This window comes from Chroicocephalus ridibundus, chromosome 6 (genome assembly GCF_963924245.1).
Source record: "Chroicocephalus ridibundus chromosome 6, bChrRid1.1, whole genome shotgun sequence".
Lineage (NCBI taxonomy): Eukaryota > Metazoa > Chordata > Aves > Charadriiformes > Laridae > Chroicocephalus > Chroicocephalus ridibundus.
Genome location: NC_086289.1, coordinates 44,392,062 through 44,405,513, shown reverse-complemented (window position 1 = coordinate 44,405,513; position 13,452 = coordinate 44,392,062). Strand labels below are relative to the sequence as shown.

Genomic DNA, 13,452 nt, shown 5'->3' with positions numbered 1-13,452 from the left:
TTGTAATTCTAACAAAACACAGTCAGAATTGTTAATAAAACCTGGTGGCTTGACTTGACATTTTGTGAACTACAGATAAGTATACTGGTTCAATAATAGTTTTTATGCACCTGTTTTATGTTGCATTTTTCCCAGTGCCATTATCTGAGGTGGTATTTCAAAAAAGAAAATGTTCATCCTAAGAGCAAAGCCAAGAGCACAGACCTACGTATTTGTCTCTAACAAGAAAAAGCAGATGCAGGCATTATTATCCAGCCCAAGCAGTAACAGCTTCTGGGATGACTGCAATCAAACCAGTAGGACCCACCCCAAGCCAGTTAATTCACACCGGTGAGAACCACAACTCCCGATACCGGTTCACCATCCTGTGGACAACTGGGCAAAACTCCACGTCTCCCTAACTCACAAACTATCGAGTAGAGGGACGCTGCCTGGGCACAAAGGCACCAGCTTGGTCTCGCGCCTCTCCAGCACAGCTCAACTTGCTTGGGGCAACTTAAATCCGCTATTATACAAATGAGAACCACCACTCGTTTCCAACTGGTTTCACTTGGTTCTTAACCAACGGGGAAGAGGATGTCATTAGAGAGAAATCAATGGAGACTTCCGAAAGGCTGCTCTGAACTGGTTCGCAGCTACCCCCTTAATGAGGGACCCCCGCCTTCCTGCTTGTTCTGCAGGGTTTGGGGGCTTTGTTTGTGCTTTAAATGCTCTTGCGTAGAAGGTAGCAAAGCCACCACAAAGAGGCCTGGAGCTTCAAGTTCATTTTCACTGGCTGTATTTTGTAAGAGCCTGTGGATGATGCAGTCCTGACACTAATGAATAAAGTATTGTTTCATCTGCTCCATTTCACTCAGTGCAAGAAACACTTGGAAGGAGGAGACCAAGGATTAAGAAGGGCTTTAAAAGTTTGTAATGCTCAATTTAAAAAAGCTTACTCAAAAAAAAAAAAAAAAACCAACCATAAACATGGGGGCTGTGCTCAGACACAGTCAGGATGATTTGCGACAGTAAGGTTACCTCTTTATTTCCACAACTTTTTCATCTCCAAGACCTCAATCCTGAGAGCGATGGGACCATAGCATCCATTGCAATGATGGGACCAGAAAATGGTTAGTGCACTTCTCAGCCAATTTTTTTGTCCCATCACTGAGACACTGCCTCCCCCATGGAGCATCAATGATTATTTTCAGCTGGTGGCAGAGCTGAGGGGCAAGGCTGGAAAAACTCTGGTACTCACAGGACTCAATTCAGTATCAAAATGACAAGTAAGAACATATTCCTGTGCCTCATCTGGGCTGCAGCAATGGTCCACGTGCACAGCTCAACATGTGCAAGAGAGCAAGCCTCCGCTTCCACTGCGATGAAAGACTAAATCGCATTATCTCATGTTAGTGTTGGATGAGGCGCACACAAACCACCGTTGGAGCACGGCTGAGACACAGCTGGCTGCTCCTGTGTCCCAACCTCCTTCCAATGTTGGGCACAGTACCACAGAAGCTCACAAGAAGCACCAAGGAGTGGGTATGCCACCTCACTGCCTCTCAACCAACACAGCCCTTCCACTAGCGGGGATTCCTCTTACTCTGGTGCAGACCCAGCACAGACAACCAGAAAAAAAAAACAAAAAAAAAAACAACCACAAAACACAAAATCTGCAGAATCTCCCAAGTCAGCCTGAATTTACTCTTTCAGGGCTCTCATCCAAATAATGAATAGACTCTGGACCTGCTTAGCTTCTACGAACTGTCAAAGATTGCAGAACAGGGAACAGCACAGCTAAAACACTGAGTGTCTAGCCCAATAAATCCATGCCCAAGCTCCAAAAATTAGACAGAGCTACTGATAGCAGCTGCTGTAAACAAAATCCACTAGGTACATCTGCCTCCAAAAGAAACCAACCCCAAAACCAACAAACAGCCTCATAGTTCACGCTCCCAGTCCCCTACAGACACAGCAGAACATAATTTGCCAGAGCTCCCGAGCCTCCACATGCATGAAGAGGAGGAGGGATGGGAGGGTCAAGCCCTGGGAAACCTGGATCTGCTGGATTCAAGCATACACAGTGGTGTCAACCACGTAACCTCACCCTGGAGCTGGTCCTGATGTTGTGCCTTGTCTCATGAGTCAGTGCTCTGTCCTCCAACCAAGGTAAATGGAAGGAGTTGGTTTAAAAGAAAAAAAAAAAAAAACAACACCATAATGAAACACTCAAACACCTTCACGTGAGTCTTGTTCTTCACCATACCTGAAAGTCACCCAAGGAAAGCAAGGAGAAGGTAAGAGCCTGCTCTGATTCTCATGCCTTCATTTAGTTTACATTATTAAATCCATATTAACCGTTTGTGCAGGTACTACATTCACCAAGGGTGCAAATCACAAGGAAAAGACATCAGCACTAATAAACACTGAATTTAGAAGGACCCAGCAGCATAAAATAAAGCGGCTAATTTTGCAAAGACCCTCAGAGGGTGACAGAGAAGCACATCCAAGCACTATGCAGCCCTGTAAACCAAACGACTGTCCTGAGAGGGATGCTGTCTGCACATCCCTTTCTGGCCAGGGTTGGCACTGTGGTGTCTCAGTCTGTCTCAGGCAGCTTGAGAAACACACATGGTCAGATTCGTATGAATGAAAGACGTTGCAAGAGTATGAAGAACTTCATTTTTTGGGAGTGAGACAGTCATCTTTGCAGGAGCAGATCTCCTCAGTGCCAAGCAATGCTCTGGCATTTCCTAGTATGCAAGGATGGACTTCTCCCTTCCCTGCCACCATCAAATCACCCTTCGAGTGACCGCACGTGACCGCAGAGGAGGTGTATTCAGCCCACAGGATCTGTGGCAGTGCTCCAAATGCTGGACTGGTAAACCCAAACCCGGCTGGACTCATCAGCAGTATTGTTTCTCCTGGACTTGCACTGCTTATGTCTGCAAGGTTTGATTTGGAGTGGAGGGGGGAAGGCAAGGGGGAAAGACCCTTTGCAGTTATGAAAACAAGCTTGAAACCAAAAGGATCCAAAGCGAAAAGTAAATCACACTGCAAAGCCTGCCGCTCACTGTGCTCAAGCCCAGAGAGCCCCAACTCAGACTTTTCCAAGCACCTCACGCTGACAACAGATTTTTACATGTTTTTGAAGCCCCTAATTTTGGCCTCCCAACCCCTGGAACTGTCCCAGCGCACCCCAATTGCCGTGACACTCATTTGGGAGCAGCTGCCAGCTCTCCCCTCCGTGCCACAAAGCATGCAAGCTCACACCGGCGCCGCCACCACCAGGCCCACGGCAGCGTGTACAAAGCTGGTGGATCAACCATCACCAACCTCACTCTGTGCCAGACGCCTCCTTTGTCTGCCCTGGAGGGTGAGGCCCGATTCCCTGGGACTAGTGGAAGGAGAAGAAATGGGAATTTGCTTCATCTGCAAGCTATAAATCCTCCCCATCCTCTGAGCCCAGTGTAGACAGGAAGAGATGTGTGGCAGAGTTTCCCCAAGGCCCCAGCTCTGTTGACAATGCTGAAATACCAATTTAAGTGTAAAAGCTAGAAAGCAGTAAAGAAATAAGAGGCAAGGAAAGGAGGGAGGACAACCATAGAATCACAGAACGGTTTCGGTTGGAAAGCAACTTCAAAGGCATCTCGTCCAACCCTCCTACCACGGGCAGGGACAGCTTTCACTAGATCAGGATGCTTAAAGGTTCATCCAACCTGACCTTGAACACTTCCAATGGTGGGGCATCCCATGCTTTTAAAGGAAACAAAATTAATACCATTTGCTACAAAGAATGCATTATTTTGCTTAAGAGATTTTTTTGCTCAGTGGGTACAGAGGATGAGACCCGCTATGCATGCTGGTAGACAAGGTCTGCTGGAGGAATAGAGGGAAGAGGAGGGTAGTACCAAACACACATGGGCACAGAGAAAGGAGCCAAATACAAGAGGTGGACTGCCAGGACCCATGGCTGGATGATGTCTCATCCATCTCAGGACCTGTCTTCTCCCAACGTACAGAAGATGCTTTCCAACTACAAAATCCAGCTCTGTCTATGGACCACCCTTGGCTCCAGCCACTGCTCGAATGTCTGGACGCCTAATTTTGATTTCCAGCCTAACTCATTAGTAGATACACTTCCTCCCCATGGACACTTGTTTATCTTGTAGGAAATCACCTTCACCAAGCTCGAACAGCTCCCCTCCCTCTGTGGGGTAAATACAGAGCTGCGTAAGACATCAGGCATCTGTACATCCCAGGGACAGTAGTGCTCGTGCCTCCCAGGATCAGGCAGGGGTAATCCCCCACGAATTGTCGCAGCAGGGAACACTAGCATTAAATCCTCCAGAAACTCAGCTCAGACCACAACACGTGGAAGTCTGGTCCGGTGTTTGTAGGACCTATAAAAAACACAGCTGTGCTCGCCTCTCCAGCCAGCTGCACACGAGAGATTGTGCAGGACGTTAATCAGAGCTGTGGTCTTATTGATTATTACTATTATTATTATTACTATACTGCAGTCAAACCCAGGGGGCCCCAAAAGGATCCCTGTGACAGCAAGACACAGTCTCTGCTCTGACGAGTTGACAAATCTAGTTTGAAACAAGTTGCAGAGAGTCAGCATGGCACACACCGAGGAGGGGAGCTGGCAGTGCTGGGAAAATTGCTCACTTAGCTGGTCTAAACCACGCACGCCTTGAGTGCTTCCAGTCACATTAAAATGCTGCTGGTTTATAAACTGCTGGCTGTTGCAATTTCACTTTTTTTCAGTCATTTAACCATTTCTAATTTGTTTTAAAGTTCCGTTGAGTAGCTTTTAATCTGGATGATCTTTGTGCAGGAATTGGGGAAAAAAAAATAAGTAAAATCAAAGTCCAGGTGAGACCACGGAAATGCCTCGGTGGGAGGGAGAGGGGGGTACAGCTGTTGCCCCGCCGTGCACACAGCGCCTGCTCCACAGCCTGTCACTCCAGTGTCTTTCCCCTGTGCTTTCGATGTGTTCAAGAAATAAAACCACAAATGCTATCAGCCAGGCAGACCCGCTATATGCAAGCGACATACCTACAAAACAATAATACAGAAATGCAAAGCCAGAGGATGCATTTTCATGAATGTTAAAAGCAATAAGCTTCAGAAATTACCGGGAACAGAATTTGCCAGTCTCCCAGAGAGATTCCCGATACCATCCCTGCAGCCTCTGGTATCAGGGAGCCAACTCCAGCTACGCAGCCGGGGCAGGCCAGGCTGGGCCAGGCTGTGATGTGCATGGCCGCTTTCTGCCCCATTGCAGCCCTGGGACAGTCCTTCCCTGGAGCGGTGCGGCTGCTTGCACTCATCTCTGGCAGAAGGATGCTGTGCTGCGTGCAACCCACCCACTGGACGGAAAGCCCATGTGCCTCCAGTGAAGGACTTCCGGAGGGGCAAGAGGGATGAAAACACCCTGGGGTACAAGGGGATGCTGCAGCTCCTCTACCTACAGACTCACAGCTAACCGGACGGGAAAGACCTGTAACCAACAGAGAACAAATTTAGGCAAAACAACCCGCGGTGCTCCTTTACACAGGGAACCAGTGGGGCACAGAGCAGTTTCCCAGGCTGAATTATTGCTGCAAAAACAACGGAAGTCATTGAAGAAACAATTAAGGAGCCTGGAGCAGAGAAGGGAGCCATAGAAAGTGAATGAAGCATGTTGGGCTAATTATTTTCTCACTGTCCCCCCTCGCCTGCCAGATCCCAGAAGTCTCATGTTCTCAGGGTTATATATGGCTGGGCTAATGGCTTTGCACCAGCTGCTGACACTGACCAGCAGTGTGTCACCTTCTGAGAGTGGATCAGCTTAAGCTGCAGGCACGCTGTCACATCACTAAGCCAGTCCCTGACCAGGTCTTGGCCAACCCTTAGCTCTTCCAGGCCTGCCAGATGACAAGGGGATCTCCAAAAGCCCAGCATCAGACAAGGCAAGGAACGGGCATTGAAAAAGGCCTCCCGTGAGCTCCCCGTGTGTTCTGGTTTCTAACAGACCTGGAGATGCTCAGCTGCTTGTGGGACTGGGTCATCAGTGTGACATGAGAAATATCTGCATGCCTTGTCTCCCCTTCTCAGCCTGCAGCGTCTGTTCTGCTCTTAGGGACAGCATCCTTCCCCAAATGCCAAGAATCAAATAACTTTTTAGAAGGGGATAGTGTTCCTGAGTCACATATCATTGGATCTACAATCACTAAAGCTCCAACAATTACAGCATACTGACATTTTTCACAAAGATAAAAAAAAAAACCACAGTGGATGATCAACAACAGTTTTCCTAGAAAAAAAAAAGTGTCGTTTTCCAGTACTATTTTAAATTTTAAGAGAATTAGAAAAATAAGATTTTCCCCTTGACTTGAAGGTGACATTTTCATTGCACTTCAGAAATGGATTATTTTTTACTTTTTTAATTCCAAATGTCTTTCATTTCATCTTACTCGCTAATGTTTTGTTACTGAAGGCAACAGAACAGGTGCATATGACTTCGCTTTTCCCCTCCAACACATTTTCTTTTTTCGTTCTGAATTCTCCAAAGTTAGAGCGGCAGAGGGAAAAATAAGAAAAGCTCATCAGACTTTTCCAACTTTCCTACAAAATGTCCTTAACTTTAGAAAACTGCTCAAGTGTGAGATTTAATATGCTACTTTGTTTTTCTTTCTCCTTTCCATTATTCTTTAGTCTTTGTGAAAAAGCATACACTTTGAAAAGATAGAGGAAAAAAATGAAAAAAAGATACAGATGACATCTATCTTGTTGCACTCAACACAAAAGAGGGAAAAGTGGTGACGACAAAGTAGAGCACCCAAAACCCAAAATCAAAAGCTGGTTTGGCAATTTTCTTGAATACAGCTGAGTTTTTTCTTTGGGGAGAGGACGGAGAGGAAGAGGGGAAAGAGTTTTCCACCCATTTCTAACCATAGTAAATCACTGGGAATAGAAGAGTCACTACTCTGACAAGATAGTTACCACTCTGAAATCCTTGGCCTCCACCTTGCTTCTGCTGCAGTTAAGGTTCCGTCACACACTCCCCACTGTCAGCTAGGGGCATCCCAGGTGCTCTAACTGGCAGGTTTCCAGTTGCAGACCCCAGAGACGCTCCCTGTAAGCAAGGAACCCAACTCCCATGCTCGCTGCTCGGTTACTTGAAGACAGAAGGACTTCTAGAGCAGGAGGTAGAGGAAGGCTGACACATGGTGACTGGCAGGCGTTTGTTTTACTGCTCAGAGGCTATTGAAATGGTCATGTAAGTATCCTCAGAATTATATCATTAAATGATTTCATTTTCACGAGAGTTCCACAGTAGAGGGAAAAGCATAAAAGTAAAACTGAATCAAACCAGCAGGATAGAGTGGAAGCACTCCTGGACCCATTCTGCCAAGCTTATGCCCTAACACCCCAATTATACCCATACTCCCAACATTTGTAATATCCCACATTTGTAAAGGATTCCCATCATGCTGGGATGAAAGAACCAATACTGAAAATGGTTACTCAAGCCCCAGCTCCTTGGATCAACACATAGAATCTTAGGGTTGGAAGGGACCTCTGGAGATCATCTAGTCCAAGCCCCTGCCAGAGCAGGGTCACCTTAAAGCAGGTTGCACAGGAACGTGTCCAGGCGGGTTTTGAATGCCTCCAGAGATGGAGGCTCCACCAACTCTCTGGGCAGCCTGTGCCAGTCCTCTGCCCCCCTCAGAGTAAAGAAGTTCCTTCTCATGTTTAGATGGAACTTCCTATGCTCAAGTTTGTGCCCATTCCCTCTTGTCCTGTCGCTGGGCACCACCGAAAAGAGCCTGGCCCCATCCTCCTGACACACACCCTTAAAGTATTTATAAGTGTCGATAAGGTCCCCCCTCAGCCGTCTTTTTTCCAGACTGAAGAGACCCAAATCCCTCAGCCTTTCTTCATAAGAGAGATGTTCCAGTCCCCTAATCATCTTGGTAGCCCTTTGCTGCACCCTCTCCAGCAGTTCCCTGTCCCCTTGAACCGGGGAGCCCAGAACTGGACACAGTACTCCAGGTGCGGCCTCACCAAGGCAGAGTAGAGAGGGAGGATGACCTCCCTCCACCTGCTGGCCACACTCTTCTTGATGCATCCCAGGATGCCATTGGCCTTCTTGCACACAAGGGCACATTGCTGGCTCATGGTCATCCTGTTGTCCACCAGGACTCCCAGGTCTCTTTCCACCGAGCTGCTCTCCAGCAGGTCAGCCCCCAACCTGTACTGGTGCATGGGGTAATTCCTCCCCAGCTGCAGCACCCTACACTTGCCCTTGTTGAATTTCATACGGTTCCTCTCTGCCCAAATCTCCAACCTGTCCAGGTCTCTCTGTATGGCGGCACAGCCTTCCGGTGTGTCAGCCACCGCACCAGCAGAAACCAAACAAGCAAAACCCCTTGAAAAGTACCAGGCTTGGACATAGGACATCTGCTTCCAAATAAAAACAAGGAAGACCTGTCCCCATGTCCTCCCCCAGCCCTGCACTTCCCAGGAGGGTGGCTAGCCAGAGCGAGGGTAAGAGTTACCTTCACATTCTTCTTGATTTGAATGATCTGAAACAGGGGGGCTTCCACAAACTCATCAACAATGAACAAGTCAAGGAAAGCCTGTGTCAGCAGTCATTTCCTCTGAATTAGATGGTTGTGGTTCCTTCCTAAGAAAATAAATACTTACCATCACCTCCTGGTTGCTTGTATGGGTTGTACTTTGGCTTGGGGGCAACAACAGGCGCAAACTTCTTTGGTGTCTGCTGGGTGGACACCGAGATGCTGGGAGTCCCAAAGGTGTGTGTGGTCTCCATCCTTGCGGTAACGTGTCCAACAGGCTCGTTGGTACTCTTGGGTGGCAGCCAGGACGGGTGGGACATGTTTCAGATCTGAGAGGAAAGGCAAGAAAATCACACATACGTTAGAAATTTAGTCCAAGGAAGTAACAGTTGCAAACCTACTGCTTTGCTGGTTTATAAAAATCAAACCCACAAAACCCTTTAACACGCTTAACTTGTGCATGCTTGTCTTTAAACATATTGGTCCTGATGTACAGGACTTATGATGCAAACTTGTCTGTCCTTCTCCTGTAGGTCAGAATTACTGATCAGCTTATTTGTGGTGCCTGCAAAAAGCGTTGCTGTTTTCCTCTTCAAACCAAAGCAGAGGCAGGCTGATACCCTGGAGAAGCCCATCAATCCCACCATCCATTCAGTACAGCAGTGATATACTTGCCTTTCCCTGTTAGGTTTTTGTGATTACATTACCGTACAACAGTGCAGGTGCTCTGGCGCCAAGTGTAGTCACAGATAGGCAGACACACTTCCAAAATATACCTTTAGCACTTTTTCGCGTGTAATTTAGGACCCCACGTCCCAGCAACTTTCATTCTAACTTTTATGAAAAAGGATTTCAAAAGCAGCTAATCATTCTTGATGCCTCCACTTCTGAATGCCCAGCTTAAGATATTTTAAAAGCATGTCAATTTTGAGAAAATGCCAGAATCCCACAACCGCTGACAACCAGGCTCCTTTTAGACATCTTGACTTGTGTAACAGAAAACAGAGGCAGCCCAAATCATTACTTATTTATGAATATCTTGGCTTTGGCATCTTAAAAGCCTACATCACTTTTGAGAACTGGACTCAGACACTGCTGAAAATGTTGCCCATAAAAAACCTGTTCATTGCAATGAGCAAGTGCTTTTCACTGCACACAAACCACACTCACTGGGTAGCAGCGATGGTCCTACAGTACCATCAGATGGTCCCACAAAGCTGGATTTGAGATGTGATGAGGAAATGAAGACCCCACACAAACAGAAGCCAATGCTGATTTTGGAGCTCTTGAGCACCCTGTCGTTTTTATCCGTGTTCTGCTTTGCTGTCAGGACTCCTCAAGGCCATGAAACCAGCAGGCAGCTGCGACCCGATCAGGAAAGATTTGTTTTGATCATGGAAAAGGATCAGTGCAAGAGACAGCACCAGGCCACAGGAGCCATAAGCAGACTGTCACGGCAGAAAAGCACTTCCATCTGGGAAATCCGGGACAAAGCAGAGGCACTGCTGGTTTTGCAAAGAGATGGTCTCCAACTGCAGCAGCAAGTGGAATCTGCTGGGGCTGAGACACAAGAGAGATTTGTAGCTCTGCTGAGCTACAAAGGGCTGTATTAGCTGGTGTGAACAGTCTTCTGAGCTCAGGGTGGGAAGAGGAAAAGGGGACAGATGAAAGGTGGCCTCTGACAGGTGTAGACCCCCTTGGAGTGAAATCATTACCGAAGTCCACAGTGCTTCAGCTCTCTAACTATTCTGACACAGCTCTGTGGTCATGCATGCAGCCTTGTATTTGAACGGCTCACGAGGAGGTATTTCCAAAGCTGAGAAGTGCAGCCACGTACAGCCTGCGTACCATGCAGGAACACAGCCACAGGTCCACTCCTAGCCTACCTGGGCATATTCTTGGTGTCTCACAGCTACAAATTCCATGCATACATGTTTCTCCGAAACAATGCTGAGCTCTTCAACCAGGATTATATGGAACATTTTGGCAGGAAGAAGATGTATCTGTTGGCATATTTAAGTCTACCCAGAGAAAACAAAGCAGAAATCACACTTTATTTCACCTTTCTCCTAATTCAGGCTCACACATCAGTGGAAACGTCAAGACTAAGCTGTTGGGACGTAGGAGCAGAGCTATTTTGCCAACTCATCCTGGCTGGCAAAGCATCTACATCCTACAAGCTTCATGGTGGAGCAAATTCAGTTGAGTGCTTTATCAAAGAAGCAAATGAAGACTCTTGGGTATAAACTAGAGAAAGTAGCCCTGTGGGTTCCTGCATGGATAACCTTGTTCTAGCAATTTGCTCTTAGCAATGCTGAGTCAGTCTGGGAGAAAGGAGCAAGGTCTCCACATGGTAGTGTGGGGACAGTACCTCCAGCTAACAGCAATGACTGTTAAAACTGATATATATGTGCATGCGTACTTGCTCCAGCCCAGTAAGTTTACTCCGGGTAACAGGTTTCCAACCTGAGGAGTGATTTCTTCTTAGAGTCCCAATGTCTGACCCAACACGAGGAGACAGACAATATGTGGTCATCTTCCACCTCCATTGTTCCTTATGTGGCAGAGGAACTGACAGCTGACAAACATCAGCCCCAACACTTGTGGCTCCTCCTCACCGTGCAGTCTGACTGCTCAGCGTGCATGCAGTGGTTTTGTGATCCCTGCCACTGGAGGATGAGCCCGTTGTGTAGACAACTGCTACCAGTGAAAGGAAGCCACCAGGGCCAGCATGGATGGATTGGCTAGAAATGAGGCAGACAGGAGCGTGGCAGGAACATCCTTGGAGATGGACGAGCATCCAAGACTGAGCTGCAAGGGCGTGACTTTCTCTCCCACATATGACTGCCTTCCAACCTTACATTAAGAGTGTGGAGCATCATTCCGAAAGCAAGAAGTGAAAGGTGGGTCCTCCCCACAGGGCCAGAGAGGAAACCAGCCGCGACGGACGGGGGCGGAGGGCACGCGAACCGCGCTCCCACCACCTGGTACTTCCCATTACAAACACCAGCCCTGATGGACCTAGAAAACAACTGCCACTCGAGCAGTAAGATTCACCTACACTACTGCCACCTCCTCCTGCATCCTTCAAAAATATAGAACGCAGCAATAAAACTCAGGCAACTATCTAGGTTTTAAGAGCAGAAAGCAACGAGGGCACTCAGCCTTAAGAGCCAAACAGGACAACTCTGCAGAATTATTACATCCAAAGAGGACTATACCTTACCCATCGCTAAAAGCATCCTGGAGTTTTATTCTGACAGGTTTTCAGACCCTGGCTTGACATCTTGTATGAAAGAGCATCTCGCTGCATGAAGCACCCTCAGACCCTGGACATTACCTCCATACTGATTCAAAGCAAAAAAAAAAATAAAAATTCCCAATACTGACCACATTATCATCATTCCTGTTCTGGTAGCTCCCTAATTGTTCCTTAATCACCTCACAGGCAACACAGAGCATCTCAGGTTGATGGCAGGGACGGGTTCAGCGACGCACAAACGAAGACTATCTGCTTTGGTAGCCAGGTTGCACAGTGCTGGGGTTGGCTGAAGACAATGTGAATCTCAATGAATGACCTTAAAAAGCAGAATGTTCTTATGGACAGTTTGGGAGCGTGAAGACCACACTGCTATAACTCAATTGCTGACTGTAAGTTGGCATACAGCTCCCTCTCCGCTACTCTCTAACACGTTTGTTTTGGCAGTGGTGGTATTTCCTAATTGTTTCCCTGTTAGCCTTTTCTCTTCCTCTTTCTCACCCTCTCATTTTCTGTTATGCATTTACTGCCACTCATTTTTCCTGTCTGTGCCTTGACAAGGTTTTCAGCAAGTTCCCTTTTCCTCATGTGTTCCAGCCCCAGCTCCCTAGCCTCAATTAAATTTAGCCTAACTACTTTGCGACATCATAAAAAAGGAAAATGAATTAATCTGTTTTTAGCAGCTGAAGCTAAACTTCTGGGTTTGCTGTTATGACCCACTCCCCCCCACCACCCCTTTTTTCACCTGGTAAAAAGGCCAAGAGCAAGGCACAGATGTAAGTGACAGTGGCTTGCAGATGGGCAGAGCCCCACCAACTCTCTCTGCAGACTTCTCCATGGTGGAGCACCCTGGCCAATTCAAATGAAGCCATCAGTCCTCCCTCACCATTCCCTGCAATACTGTCTGGTTTTCAATCAGAAGCTTCTTTGGAGCAAAACAGGTGAACGTTTTGTGATGTGGACAGGTAATCAAAACAGCACAGGAAAACTTGGGCTTATAACCAATCCTCTTACTCTAAACTTACTCTTACATAAAGCCTTCTGCGTTTCTGCCTGCCTCTCTCACACAGCCATCCTCCTTGGTCAGCAGTAACTCAACAGCCCCACTCCTGACCTGGCCGCTACAAGCTTTTCCTGCAACTCCTTACTCACTGACCACTCTGGCAATATCCCTTTCCTAAATTCACTTCCCTCCCCCCAGACAAAAATCTCCTAAATCTTCCTTATGTCACTGCTTTGAAAGTCCTTCTCATTGACCATCTCGTCTAGCCCTTCTGCACTGTGCAGGGCACTGAACTCTACCCAAATATTACTCCACAAAGCTTTTCTTGAGCTAAAGAATATTTGTTATAAAGTACACGTAGTCTCATCTGAAGGAATGCAAGATTGGAGAATCCATCACAGCATTAAGCAAATTGCTTGGGCAAGCAATTAAGCACCGTAATTACAGGTTCTCCTTTATGTCTGGCTTTAAATTTATCTGCCTCCACTTCCAACCATTGGATTTTTTATGCTCCTGTCATCTGCATTACAGACCTACCTCTCTTCCTTACACAGATCCTTTCAGAACACAGACAGGTCATTGGTTAAATCAAATCAAAACATTTAAATTAAGTATCAATTAAACTCACTGTAAAG

The 13,452-nt window shown here is 47.0% G+C and overlaps 1 protein-coding gene across 8 annotated transcripts in view; it reads right to left on the bottom strand.

The window, feature by feature from the left end:
• LPP (LIM domain containing preferred translocation partner in lipoma) overlaps positions 1-13,452 on the bottom strand; it is a 353,374-nt gene that overhangs the window by 217,227 nt on the left and 122,695 nt on the right. For all 8 annotated transcript variants that reach the window (XM_063337693.1, XM_063337700.1, XM_063337698.1 and 5 more), the window contains one exon: positions 8,683-8,884. In XM_063337693.1, the coding sequence (XP_063193763.1) occupies positions 8,683-8,875 (193 nt within the window). In that variant the 5' untranslated portion in view covers positions 8,876-8,884. The remainder of the gene's footprint in view (positions 1-8,682; positions 8,885-13,452) is intronic.